At 41.2% G+C, this 14,663-nt stretch overlaps 1 protein-coding gene across 1 annotated transcript in view; it reads right to left on the reverse strand.

The window, feature by feature from the left end:
* The window catches only part of si:dkeyp-50d11.2 (calpain-1 catalytic subunit), a 29,200-nt gene that overhangs the window by 14,258 nt on the left and 279 nt on the right, over window positions 1-14,663 (reverse strand). Inside the window, exons 2-18 of the mRNA XM_066645353.1 lie at window positions 13,816-14,104; window positions 13,546-13,615; window positions 13,337-13,455; window positions 11,653-11,786; window positions 7,267-7,435; window positions 7,083-7,166; window positions 6,922-7,007; window positions 5,972-6,046; window positions 5,686-5,846; window positions 4,930-5,090; window positions 4,563-4,574; window positions 4,133-4,344; window positions 4,014-4,053; window positions 3,839-3,904; window positions 3,671-3,728; window positions 3,457-3,521; window positions 3,279-3,347 (exon numbers count right to left, since the gene is read on the reverse strand). Coding sequence (XP_066501450.1) covers window positions 3,279-3,347; window positions 3,457-3,521; window positions 3,671-3,728; window positions 3,839-3,904; window positions 4,014-4,053; window positions 4,133-4,344; window positions 4,563-4,574; window positions 4,930-5,090; window positions 5,686-5,846; window positions 5,972-6,046; window positions 6,922-7,007; window positions 7,083-7,166; window positions 7,267-7,435; window positions 11,653-11,786; window positions 13,337-13,455; window positions 13,546-13,615; window positions 13,816-14,067 — 1,833 coding nt within the window. The 5' untranslated portion in view covers window positions 14,068-14,104. The remainder of the gene's footprint in view (window positions 1-3,278; window positions 3,348-3,456; window positions 3,522-3,670; window positions 3,729-3,838; window positions 3,905-4,013; window positions 4,054-4,132; window positions 4,345-4,562; window positions 4,575-4,929; window positions 5,091-5,685; window positions 5,847-5,971; window positions 6,047-6,921; window positions 7,008-7,082; window positions 7,167-7,266; window positions 7,436-11,652; window positions 11,787-13,336; window positions 13,456-13,545; window positions 13,616-13,815; window positions 14,105-14,663) is intronic.

Consider the following 14,663-nt stretch of genomic DNA (forward strand, 5'->3'; position numbering starts at 1 on the left):
GATTCTGCCTACGTTCGTGTGAAAACAACATCTCTTGTAGCATACCAAGACGATAACCCTGACCTATATCTGGTACCCAATTTGCTTATGTGCACACTCACTAAAGACATTCACTACTTGTGCCCTAGCAAACCTTTCATTCGTGACAGCGCAAATGGGATCTGTGGCCTTAAGCCTATGATGAGTAATACTCAATGCCCGGTAGTCGTCACGCCCCGACGTTTGGTAACCAGTACTCAAGCTGAAATTGTTGGAAATCGTTGGTTGGTTAACACCCCCTTTAGAGAGGCCCTACTAACCTATGATCAACATGACACCTCAGAAAGGGTACTCCTTCCTAGCCAAACCTTCTGGGTAGACGTCCCCGTAAACGCAATCTTACATGTAGGAGACCTGGCCCTGTATCACCTAAACCCTGACCAATATGAGAGCGACGTAGAAATCTCAGAGTTCTTCTCCAAACACACCATCGAGCTAGATACTAAAACACTAACTCGCCTAGAATATGAGGGAACCCAAGTCATTGACCTAACCCCCATAGGTAACACTCTTAGAGAACTATCGTCTCAACCCCTATGGCCAGTTCAGCCTGTCACCTATGCATGGTCCACCCCGGACACCTTACTAGTTACCCTGGTAGGATTAGGATATCTTTTGACCTTTGGTATAGCTTGGTTCTATTTCAAACGCACTCGAGCCCTCCAGAGCAGGTTAGAAACTTGGTCTAATAAAATGGTCAAATTCGTTAGACATAAGAGAGCCCAGAGAGGTGAACCCCCAAGTTTTAGATATGAAGCCGAAGGCCATGTCGAAGAATCAGCTCTCGAGGTTGCGTTTGAACAAGACCTGCCCCTAAATAATTAGGATCCCTTCAGCCTGCAAACATACACATTCCATATGCACCCATACACTAATAGGAATACATCAGCTCTGGAAATGTGTTTGAATATGCTTGCTGATCTCACCTTCCTCCACAGCAAAGTTTCTTCTCAGCTCCATGCTCCCTGCAGAACCATAAAGCTGAAAAGAAAGGGGGGAATGTAGTGGAGTACGGACCAAATATGAATATTGGACAATGAAGGAATAATGAAATGAAAGGTTTTGAATTAAACCTTTCTCACTCTGACCAGGACTTTCGTCTGGTCCCGAAATCAACATTCCACAGGACTGTTTGAACAACGGGATGCAAAGCCCCCACACACGCACACTCATAAGCTAAGAGCATCAAAGAACCCTTTAACGTAACATATGGCATCTGGATCCCCTAACCTCTTCAGGAACTCAAGATAACTTTTATGATGCTTTTAGAGAGACAGGAACTTCAAACAAAGAAGAGAGCTTTTACGGCCGCCTATGACAAAGTGGCGCCTCAATATCCCTTATCTTTCACGGGGATCAACAGATGTTCAAACCAAAGTGACCTCGAGTGAACTCCCGTGAATCACCAACCAAAAGCACGGATCAACAGCGACACCGAATGGACACTGGCGAAACTACGCCTCGCTCAGAGTCGCCGGAAAACAATAGCGAAAATAATCGAACTCTGAATTATTTGTATATAAACGAATGTATTAATGTCACTTTCTGTACCCTCAGATGAATGCCTACCTCCTAATGAAATGATGTATAGTGCCGATTGTTTCTATTACAAAGATCAGTTTGTCTCTGAATGAGAGAAAATGGATTAATGTTTTATTTTTCAGCGTATCATCACGAATTGGACGTGAACAATGTACTCAAGATGGGACCTTATGTAAATGTCTGATATTAATAGTCCAATGTACTCATTGTTATAGGTTGATAACAGGTATAAGAATTTTGATACGAGAAACTCATATTCCTTATGTATGAATCACAGATTCAAACCCCCTCCTCCTACTCTCTCTCTCTCTCTCTCTCCCTCACGAGAGTCACGTGAGTCTGGACTCGCGTCCAATCAGAAAGAGGACGCCTCCCATTAGGGCGTGACCGCGCCAGCCTTGAAAAGGCCAAACAGCAAGACAGACAATGAGTTCGAAGTTTGAAGAGTCGCGAGGACTCTACAAAGTAACGGACCACTGAAAAAAGAGAGGACCACGAGGAGATCCGAGAAACCTTAAACAACAAAAAAACGCTGTCTCTTCCACGCCGACAACGAAACAAAGGAACCCTCTCAGAGACTTCAGAAAAGCTTACGAGAGACGTCTCGAAATTAGCTAAGAGTATGAAGTTTAACTAATAAGTCGAATAATTTGAATATCTTTCTTTTCTTTTAATCTTGTTTATGTTTATTACCTACCTAAGTTTAATCTCACGACTAATCGAAGCAGGGGAACTTATTCGTGGCCAGAATAAGGAAACACTGCCGAGGTACCATAGAGTCTTAGAATAAGTGAGTTTATTGAAGCGGTTTTTCAGTTCTGGAGCTGCAGCAACCAGCGAACTTTCGTCTAAACGTCCATATTTTGGACTCTCCCACTCCGGACCGAAGGCCGAAGAGAGGATCCTGCCGCCTGCGTCATCACCCTCCGGGTACGCCCGAGACAACTCAATCAACAAGAAAGACCTCCACGCTAAACCAGCCTGGACGCTTCTGCGGTAAGAACCGCGAGACTAAGTGAGACGCCTCCATTCCCAGGATTCCAAAGAGCCTCTGCATCCAAACGAGTGGTGAAAACCCGACGAAAAGTAAGCTAAACTTATGCACTTCCAGAGCTGAACACCGAATTAAGTTCTTGATAAATTCTGTATTAATTAAACCTTAGTTAGTAACCTTAGTCACAAGTTAGAAGTGCCTAGCTCACCTTAAGGTCAAAATCAGTTCCCCCTGCCGGACACCGTGAGATTACAAGGTTGTGCTATGTTAACTAAATATCTTCTTTTTATTAATAAAACTCTCATTATTTGAAGTCACAGTGTTTGCAATTTATTCATTAGAATTTCTGAAAATCCTGAAGAACTCATTTAGCATGATTATTATTCATTCTCAAACTAATTATTAATGTTTTAATTGCTTAAACCAATTATAAATCTTAATTAATATCATTAAGTCAAATATCAGAGGTTGGAGGAGTTTGAATAAGGTCAAGGCTATAAAACAAATTATAAAATTATATATATATGTATCGGGGTGTATGACCAACATCCACTACAGTACCTTTAGGGTTTTGACTTAAAGACTTTGTTTTATGGGAGGAATAATATTCATGCATATTTGGGGGAAAAAAAAAATAGAAATCCAACATACTCTATGCTTGGACCCTACATTAGTTACTGCTTAAAATATAATATTCACTAACAAGATATTGCTTTATCTTCTCCCAAAGCATGTGAAAATCTGTTAAACTCAGCCTTCCACGGCCAGTTGTCTGAATGGGCTTCGTTAAGGTACAGTATTTTTGTCTAACTGAATAACTTCCCCTATAAGAACTGTTCAGGTGTAAATGTGGGCTTAATTGATTATGGGTTGAAGGATACATCCATAAGGTTAATCATGCTTCTGCAAGCCTCCTTCTCAAATCCAGCAGTTTTTACATCCTTATCTGTGAAAGACAGAGAATTATGAAGATCTGCTCATAAGAACATTTACAGGTTCTGTAGGACTTAGTAAATTATAATACTCTTCCTGTGTGTGTTTGTGTACACACAAATACAAACACACAAAAATTCAAAGTGACTCCTATTGCCTCACGTTTGCTAATGACGCGGTTCAGAATCATCTGTAGCTTTGGCACATCGATCTCCATGTCCTGCATTTCAAGAGACAAACAGTCAAAGAGCAAAATAACTTATTATTTCTAATAGTTTTATGGCCAATATGTGAGAAAGTAAAGTGCATTCTGATGCTCTCCCTCCTCACCTTTCCAGCAAGTTTAGCAAAAAGGGCCTTAAAGCCTTCATCAATCTCACTCTCTGGTAGCATGGTCTGCAGCAATAAAAATACGCTTTTAAGCATAAATATCTATCTGCATTTCTGGACTACTTGTGAGCTGATCTCACATGAAATCCCTTTTATAAATATTTCTAGCACATACCTCCTCTGGCAGGTCAGCAGAAAACTCTTCATCTAATTCCCTTCATCAGAAAGACAGGTGAGGTTTTATTGTCAGGTTATTTTCATCATTTAACAAAATGAACATCTCTGTATACTCACTGAGAGTCTGCTGCTTTTTCAGAGAATACCCTTAGCACAAAGTCCCCTTCTTTCTGGGGTTCGAAGGTAGAAGGAATGATGATGTATTCCCCTGCTGGCAGGCAGAATCGTGAGCTCACCTCTCGCAGGTTAATGAAGAGCTCGGAGCGAGCACTGGACATGTGTGAGAGGAAAAAGTCACGCTTCAGATGCACGCCCACCCTGCCCAGGTACTGCCAAGGAAACAGTGATTACAATCAATATGTCATCTATGGGAGTGGCTCTATTAATTTAGGCTGTGTCTAGTAGTACCCTTTTCAGCATAATGTCAACACAAACAACCAGGCCGAAACAAAGCAGGCACTGACCTGACAACCAGCAATAAGAACAGCTCACCCTAGATCAGACATTCATTTCAGTAATGTTACACAGGTGCTTGCCCACACCTTACCTCATTGGGGATCTGGAAAGAATTAAAAACCAAATTAGGAAAGGAATACTGCACTATGACTCTTTAATTTCTGTTATAATCAGTGCAACTGTTCAGTCAACTCACTCAACTAATAAGTTCAGCCTGTGAGACACTAAACATCCTGGAGACCGCAATCTCCAGTTGTTCTAACTCAGAATGTAGACAACGTGCCCTGCTGTCCTGTTTCCTGTTTAGTTTATTGCTTTCCCTGCTAATCTGTAGGTATTTAACCATTCTTGAAATAAACAGGACCAGAACTGGAGTTGTGCAGCCCTGTATAGATCTTGTGCCTTAGTTATGGAAATTCCTACTTTGTCATTTTACAAAAAACAAACAAAATGTTTACCTCGTAAATTGCAAATCCAATTGTTTCCATGTCTTTGCCCTCTGAACGTAGTCGCCGGCGATCCTTCTGCATTAGTGCCACTAGGAAACTGCAGCCATCTTGGCCCTCAGTATCAGGGTCCTTAAGCTCAATTTTATACTGGGGGTTGATCCAAAAGGTTGCTGTATGCATAGAGAGACACATGGAAGTAAAAAAATATATATTTAGAGACTGAACTTATGTAGATGACATGATGCAATTTTTTTTTATAAAGAGCAACACCAATGGCCCCTGGCACATAGCCAAGAGTTGGGTTCACTTTCACTTGTTGCCATGAAAATATTTAGCCAATGGTGATGGGTGACTGAGTTAATTGCAGAGTCTCAATTTCTTTGCTTTGCTGTTCCAGGTTTTTAAGCTGTGGTCCAAGCAGCAAAACACAAACGTAAAATGGTGATTTCTTTATTAGCAGAAGATATATTTATCCTGTCATAACCATTTAAAAGAACACAAGTTTATCCACTTTTATGGTAGATTTTGTACTTTCATATTTAGACTTCATCAGATTTACTCTTGCCTTCCATCCATTTTCTGCTAATATATCTTGATGGATGCCATCAATATCAATAGGGCAGAGAACCCCTCTGTTCTTCTGTTTTCAAAAGAAGACAGTATTGATAGAGACAGTACTTAATAAAAAAAAATTAAATAAAATATAATAAAAAATAAATAAATAAATATACTATATATTTGTGTGTGTGTGAATAAATCCAGCACCTGGGTAGTTTCTGCAGCCTCCAGCTGTGCTGCCTCTTCTCCACTCTCCAGTGTACAGAGATGAATTCCACTTTTTTAGCTCACTGGTCTGCAGTGCATCTGCTGTCAGATTGCAAATTTCCAACCTGCTAAACTCCTTCATAAAGTCACTGAATGACATCCTGTTTGAGTTGATGGATAAAGGCCAGAAAAAAAAAAAAAAAAAACAAGGGCAGGAAAACAGAAAGTAACTAAATAATATGACTGTTTGTTGGCTTTGTATTAATTTACAACACTGATACTCCACCAGAACTCTCCATCTTCACAGCGATTGTGCAGACGGGACTTTATGGCAGGGTCGATACCACTCCATTCTTTTGAGCTAAAAAAGACAAAGTAGAATTAATGTCCTACAAACTAATTGTCTACCTATTTTTCTTTGTTTTGTTAAAGGAATAATCCAGTGTTTTTCAAGTCAGTTTCCTCCGTTCATTATCACAGACAAAATTTGTCACATTAAATGCTGTGTTGCTTTCCTCAGATATTATACAGTCCTAAGTGACGTGTGTGTGTGTGTGTGTGTGAGAGAGAGAAAATTGTAGCTTGTGTTTTTGCATATATAATATCTATTTATTTATTTTTGAGTGTGTTGTGTTGTATTTGCATTCCATTTGTAAATTCCTTTGTAAGCAACTAAACCTGGATTTACAGTTTATTATTACAGTTCCCTCTTAAGGGTGACTTATTGTGAAAATGGCCTTGCGCCCAGTGATTCCGGGTAGGTTCTGGACCCACTGCGACCCTGAACTCTTTAGGTGCTGACAGACAATGAATGAATGAATTATTTTGTCCTGCATTTTATTTAGAGAGCAGGCACTTCAGAGTTGTCGCTATGAGCAAACAGAAACAGGGTAAGAAAAGCCCTGTGTTTTTGATTCTTGTTGTGTTTTGACCAAAGCATGTCAAGACATTTCATTAAGACCCCAGGGAGCCGTGTTATTAAAAAAGCAGGTGGAGAATGGCCTAAAACTACAATTAAAAGTTGGTTCCCATTTTGTCAGTTCTCGTTTTTTAACGTTACAGTTGATGAGGCATCTAGGCTTTGCTAGCCAGCTATTACCATGATTGTATATCGATATGTTGTTAATTTCTATGTATAAGAAAATTTGTGGCAATAAACAATATGTTACAGAGATGTGATTTTTAGGTTGAAAAACACTTGCATATTCCTTGTCTTTCTTTATCTTCCATCCTTACTTGTCACTCCAGGCTCCAGTCCATTCGACCTCTCCCCAGGGGTTTCTGATGCGAATCAGCTTTGTGAGGTTTCCCCTAAACTCCACCTATACAAAAAGGTCTAAGTTATTACATCAGTTATTAATAATTTACCAAAGTTTTACCATAAATACTCTGCTCACCTCTTCTACTCCTGTAACAGAATAAGCATGGCCTTTCACCAGCTTTTTAAAAGTGACAGCTTCCATGTCAAAAAAACTTGTGATCTGAGAAAGAAGAAAATGTTTTTGTATAAATATTTGGATGCCATTATAAATGATTGCTAAAGACTCTTATATATTATTTTATGATTTTGTGGATTTTTACATCTATAGAGCAGCCCATTAGAGATCCTCTTTCCACAGCTCTTCTGATGATGCTAAAGAGGTTGGGTGGAGGCTTCTTGAGTTCATACATTTCTGTAACCCCACCAGTGAAATCCTCAAAACCCTCAGATGTGCAGCCTCCAGAGAGTGCCTCATAACATCCATTTAACCTGCCAAACAGTCACACAAACACACTGTCAACTAAAAAAGAAATCCCTGCTGTGCCGACTGCAGACTGAAAAATCTGAATACCAGTCAATCATATGACCTAGTGAGTGACAAAGCCAGCGTATATAAGCTCAACCCTTACATGTAAACACCCTTCTTCTCTGCTCGCTTCTGTCAGAACAGTTATGCAGCCTTGTAAGTTTAATGTTGGAGTTATGAATCCTCATCATCCACTGACTGTCTTCTTTTTCCTTGAGTTAGGACTGGAAATTAGCTCAGCTTCCTCAAGGTAACTTTCCAGGTGAACGCTCCACAAAAGCATATGGCATCTTGCCTCAAATTTGCCTCAGCACAGATGCGAGTGTAAGAGAACAGTGCAGTGTACAAGTAGCCTAGCTATGCTATGCTAACACTGGCTATGCTAATTCCATATAGGTACACCAAGTCCTGTTACCCAACCTCTCCTTGAGCACCCTTGGAGAGCAGCTGGCACTACACATCTTAAACCAGCCCTCAGGCATAGATTGCTATTACCTTGGGCCTTGATGAGCCGCATGTCTAGCTCTGTTGTTGGCCTCCAGCTACAAAAATATATACTAACTGGCTAGCCAACTGTTATTACAGTTGCATTTCCCTCAAGCTCACTCTGGAATTTGGCTTGAATTTGCTGCTTACTCATTCCAACTAACACTATGCAGCAACTAAGTACTAGGCTATGGCAGACCCCATGTAGAAAGCTTACGTTTTCCTTATCTGTCAGCTAATGGTTCTTTCCCACTGCATAGGATCTGCTTGGCTTGACTTGACTTGATTTTAGCTGGTCGCATTAGCACAGCTCTCCCACGAAAATGCTCTGTCTCTAATGGGAATTGCAGTTGTGCCCGTCATGCCTCAGCCTAGAGCACCTCCACAAGGCATTAACAGAATTGTGCCTGAACTGTACAATGTTGCCACTACCTCAATAACAGGACAGGCTTGCTGGCTTGGAAGCAGGGAACAGGGTGGCTATGCCCACATCTTCTGCTCATGACAAAACCATCAAATACCCCTGGCTCGCTGAGCCTCAGATGAAATGACAAAAACTTCTCAGATGCTTAGCAAGAGACTGGACTCTCCCAGCAGAGCTGGCTCAGATGAGATCTCTTCTAACAGACTTTACAGGGGGGCTGGCCAGGCTACCCAAAGGACCTGAGGCACTCTTTTATAGACAGGAAGAAAGCTTTAACATCCTTTCTACAGCAGCATCCAACGCAGATTATTTTGGGCCATAACTCCCAAACTGGGGATTCAGTGCAGAGCACCCAAGTTGACAACTCTGCCAGCAAAATCCAGTGCCATTTTGGGATGAGTACCATGACCAATTCTCAGCCATTTTTCAAAGGAGCTCACTTAGGCCCAGCTTATGGCTTGCAGTGCAAGCACTAGCATCCATGACAGATGAAATATGCTATGTCCTGGTTCCTATGCCAGAGGTGGATACATCTAAGGGTGTCTCCCTAGAGGAAGCACTGCTCACTAATCCATGCAGTCCTTGCCCTGAGTGCAGGCACACAGAAGATATCATAATCACAGTGCTCTAATTGCCTGTCTCACCTGCTTAATGCCATGCAAACTATAAAGTCCAGCAAAGATGAAACCACTGAGAAGCTCAAATGTGCTGCACTTCAGACACTGTGATACATTACACATTATCTCAAGTGAGCCGCCAATAACTTGTCCCCAGTCAATGCCAAGTCTGTCTGGCTGAGACCCCTCTCATGGATTCCTTCAGAGCCACACTTTGACCCCTATAACTCGTGCCAGGCTACGTCTTGGGAGTGGCAGTAAAAGAGGAACTTAACTGATGCTGCTTCCTGACAGAGTCTCATATGGGTTTTTTTTTTTTTTTTTTTTTTTTGCTGTTTGACAGCCTTAAGATCACAAAGTGAGCCTAAAATAACAAACAGATGTACACAGAGTCCGGCTACTCTGGACTTGCTTAATGGCCATGACTTGTACCCATCATGCCTCAGCCTGGAGTACCTCCACGAGGTGTTAACAGAACTAAAGACTGAAAGGACACAGGGACAACCCCACTCTCATCTACAGGGGTTTATAGAATGTGTAATCAGGATCCTCCTAAAGTCCCAATATGCACCCCAAAAGACCACCGCAATCATGTTCTTTGCTCTGGAGTGTCCATGAGGCAAATTCCCTTATGCAGGGAAGTGTTAAACACAGATGCCTCTACTACAGGATGGTGTGCGGTTTGGCACCACAGATATCATAGCTTATAGAGCCATATAAAGTTCCTCAAACTGAGGGTAATGTGGCTAGCATTAAAGCATTTCTTGCAGAATGGTCATGTTCTGATAGGTCCGACAATCTGTCTACAGATTCTCACGTGAATCACTTTGGTAGCATCAACTCCCAGGTATTGTTGGCACTTTCAGAGATCTTGCTAATTTGCCTGGTGTTTCCAGTATGATGGCATATTGACCTGTAGTGCCAGATGCTAAACACAAGCTACTGGTGCCTTCATTTGGATATGGACAGTATGATTTGGGGTGTGTTCAGAGAAAGTGGCTTTGGACTAAATGACCCAGTGCCTCATGTGATTTTGGTAACTGTAGAAAGATGGCTTGCTAGACCAGGATGCTACTGATGATCGGGAAGTCTCCCCATGCTATTAAAGTTTATGTGGCTAGCTGAGGCAGCCACCTCTGTTGGTTCCCATCGTGTCTGTGAACTTCAAACACATTATCTCAGTCCCTTTGTCTCTGGTGGAGCTTAAATGATTTCTCCTTGCCACTGCAGACTTACCCAGCCTTCCAGTCCAAAGTGCTGTCTCAGGATTTTATCAATCAACTTGTTGATCTTGCTCTTTATACTAAGTCTGTGTACTGTATGAGCGTTGAGATACTATGTTACCTCTACAGAATAAATGCATAAAACTGATTAGCTGTTTGTGTATTTCACTAAGGTAAAGTAAGGCTCACCCCTTTCGAAACAATGGCTCTGGCTTGTTGAATACTGGCTTGTTGAAGTCATCAGACTGCATGTACCATAGCTTGCAGCTCACTCTGGGAACCAATTTTGAAATTTTGTGTGTGTTTTTTTTTTTTTATATGTATAATTCTAAACGTGGGTGTTATGTGAAACCTTCAGCAAAGTTTAAATAATAAAAAAAAAAAAACACAAAACAGAAATAGAATAAATCTCTTCTCAAAAATGACCAAAACATGCTCCTCAAAGCTTTCTGAGAATGGTGTGGGCGTGGTTCAATATACTAATGACGATTTGGTTTATATATATATATATATATATATATATGTGTGTGTGTGTAAACATAAGTGTACGAACTGGATTTCTTGTAGGGTGTCTCCAAATTGGTGCTTTCTACTGCTGTTAATCTGCTGGACTGCCGACCAAATGTAGCTTTTATCCCCGTTGCTACTTTGCTGTACCCAGTGTGGCCACTATCTCCGCTGATATGCTGAGTGTTGCTGCTATCTCTGCTGTACTCAGACTTAATCCATTCAGATTCGTTCTGTATTGTTTTGTGTTCTGTTTCTTCTGTTTATGCCTTTCACTCCCATACCCCATAGCTTGGTGAATAGCTGGATAGCTAGCTCATTTACTAGTAGCTCCTAGGTTTTAGCTCACCAGACTCTTCGACTCAGAAAGGAGGCGTGGCTATGGTAGCCTTGTTGATTGGTCAGAGTAGTATTGGCAAAAGCATTGACCACTTTTAGGACTGCCCATTCTACATCAAGAGGAGAGCAGTGATGGTCTTCTTTGAGGTCACTTTGCTGAACATTTCACATAACACCCATTTAGCATTATACAAAAAAAAACCCACAAAATTTAAAAATGGGGATTGCTACATCTTGGGGTTGCCAACGTATGTGCATTAACAGAATGGTCCACATGGTCATCTCCCTGCACCTTCCAGGTTCTACAGTGCCAATATCACTGCTTCTCTGGGTTTGGCACCTGCTGCTCTGCTTGTGACACTGTAGGAATACATCCTCCAATTGTAAGCACCACCCTGGTTGTCAGTAACTATAGTATAGCATATTACAGTATGAAACATAATGCTGATTATGAATGTAACTGTTGTCACAGCTGGGGATTATTCACTTGTTTGTACTGTCACCCACTCTTCACATAACCGTTATCACATTCAAAGCCAGAGTTAAGTTCTGTGGGGAGTTTGACTTATGCTGAACCACCGTACTTTGCATAGGCCTTCTCCGCCAGGGCACTCCAGAACTCCGCCCCTTCAGCTGAATGGACAAACAGGAGCTTCCCGTCTCTCACAGGTAGTCGGTCATCAATCACCACATCCACCCAGTCTCCAAACTGCCAAAACTAAAAAATGTTGCAAAGAGAACATAACATTGATAATTATAAGTAGCACAATACCACTTGTTCTATATTGATACTTCTATTATCAAGTACACAGTGCAGTGAACTTGAATTTGAATTTCCCCTGGGGATCAATAAAGTATCTATCTATCTATCTATCTATCTATCTATCTGTATAAATAGGACATCTTTTAATTTTTTTTTCTTTAAATATCCATTTACAAGCAAATATTTTTCAGATGTCTTTAAAGGATACCGGAAACCTCTACATATCAGAAAAACATTAGTTTATAACTGATTAAAATAAACAAGGGCAGTTAATAGGCAAATAAGTTGTCCTTAAAGCTTTTTACCCACTGTTATTTCAGGTTTGAAAATAATAAATAGTGTTTCTGTCCACCTCCACTGTGAGAAGAACACTATGGGTCTGAAAGGATGACTAGCTGCCATAAAGTTTTAATGAGAAAATTATTACTAATTTCTAAGAAGGCACTGAAATTTTTTTGACTGAAAATGAACAAATTGAATGGCTGTCACTGGCTTTTGCCCAAAACTGTACTTTATTCCCCTTAATGCATTTTGAAACAAATTTTGAACAAGAACTGTCTGTTCCGGACACTCAAACCGCAAGCAAAATGGTTATTTGGTGCCCCACAATTCTAAAAGTATTCAAATATTTTCTCAAACATCTGCAGCAAGCTGTTATCTAAATATTTTCAAAGAACATATTACAAAGTGGTGAGGACATGTCTGAAGTGTCCCAGCATAAATTACACATATGAATCTAAGAGGCACTGTGTATTCTCAGCAACTCTCAGAGAAAGCATCTGGCTCTTAGGATGGGTGGCGTGAATTCACTGCATTAGTTTGGCAGTTTTCCCAGTGTCAGTCTGCAGCAGTATTACCGCACACTACAACTTGCTGACTGGCATATCACTGCAGGGTGCAGAGCATATGAGGTTTCGTATTTGCTACCAATTGCTATTTGAGCTCCAGTAAATGGGTTGGATCAAACAGATAGATAATGCACCAGTCACTAGATGTTATTTTCCTATACCACAAACATCTAATTCTGTCATCTCTGCTTACAAAAAAACTACACTCCATAATCCCTGCACTACTGGCTATGCTCCAGTCTCAGTACACAACACATGTGAATGTGTCCGAATGACTGCATCTAAATGGTCTAAATGGCCTTGCAAAGTAGTTGGGTGAATGCTGTAGGAATTTGGCACCAGAGAGCTAGCTCTGCCCTGCCTGGGCCTTTTGAGGGAGGCAGGATATCTATTCCCCTATAAATATTTCTTGTAAATATAGCTAGCACACTGGCAGGGGAGAGTTGTGTTACAGTGTATGTTCTCCTACTGAACTGTAGGCAATGATGGAAAGTAAAGTGTGTCACAGCAACAGATTTTTATAAAAGCTTTACAAATCTCTGAACTACTACATTTTATAAGTTAGTCCAAGCATAGAAATGATTGATTTAAACACTTAAACTTTGCTTTATTGTAAAGATTATTTCATTTTTGGTTAAAATAAGTCTGTTGAAGTACCTGGAAGTGGAAGATTCCAGCATATTGGTGGTGAAAGCTCTGGCCATGTGGAACCACACGATGCAGTAGAGGCTCATTCAGAGTAAGGCACGCGATGGCAGCCAGCAGCCAACAGTCCCCTTTTTCAGAAAGAAAAACATGTCAGTTATGTGGTATCGAAGTCTTGTGCATAAAACTCTCCTGTTTGCTACAGAGAAGACTGACTGTACCTAGAGCTCCTTGGCAGATATCTGTGCGAGTGGCACCATCAACGATGAAGTGTGGATCAGAACAGAACTCCTGGAGTGCACAGAGAAGACCTAAGGGTCAGACAGGGCAAAGATGTGACTGGAACATCTCTGCTGCTTGACAGTTAGCTTTGGGATGTAGCTTGTGTCAACGTTAAGCTGTGCCAACAAGTAATACTACTCAGGTGTATTTTGGCACTTTCTAGGATACATCTGAACAAATGAGCCACACCCAATACTACAGCCTCTCACCGTGGGCCTCATCCAGCGAACTCCTCTGGTTTTGGCAGAGCCTGGTCCCAGCTCCTTGAATCCTAATGAAGAGGGTTGAGCTGGGAATGTCTCATCCTCAAATAAACGACCACTCTGAAGGCAGCTGGCATGCAGAGACTTGAAATCCTGGCCCAGGAACTTTAAAGCCCTGTGGTTCTGACCGATGCCTTCATTACGGTCCCTCTCACCCCTCAGTCGAGCAGCAACTCCTGTGGCATATATGGGCTCCATACCCTAACACTTTCTGCTGTTGGTGGTAAGGAGAGTTCTGAAAACAGCGAGAGATTGATGTTTACCAACAGAGATATGTGTCACATCATCATAAGTTTGTAAACACCTTATCTATTCATATTTCATGTTTTTAGAGTTATAATATGAAGATTCATTCCTGCAGTAACAACATCTACACTTCACCTCATCTTTGAGGTCTATCACACGACCACAAAAACCTCTAGGGCTAGGCTAGATATGAAATACCAACTTATAGACAGCACCCAGAAAGAAAAAAAAGAACAAGACTATGCCCAACTATTGGCCATGGTATTAGAAACAACTGTCTCACTGGGTGAACTTGTAAATGTCAAGTCGAATGCAGTAGCTCATCTGATGCTGCACCTTTTGTGTTAGTCATACTCTAGTCCTTTATCAGTGGCTGCATAGTTTTGATCGGCAGACAAATCTCAGTTATAATGAAGGTTTAAAAACTCCAGCAGCACTGCTGTGTCTGATCCACTCCTACCAGCTCAACACAAACTATCACAGCAGTGCAGCACCGAGAATGATCCGCCACCCAAATCATTGTTGCGAAATTGTTGCTATTTGTTGGT

Source organism: Hoplias malabaricus, chromosome 15 (genome assembly GCF_029633855.1).
Source record: "Hoplias malabaricus isolate fHopMal1 chromosome 15, fHopMal1.hap1, whole genome shotgun sequence".
Lineage (NCBI taxonomy): Eukaryota > Metazoa > Chordata > Actinopteri > Characiformes > Erythrinidae > Hoplias > Hoplias malabaricus.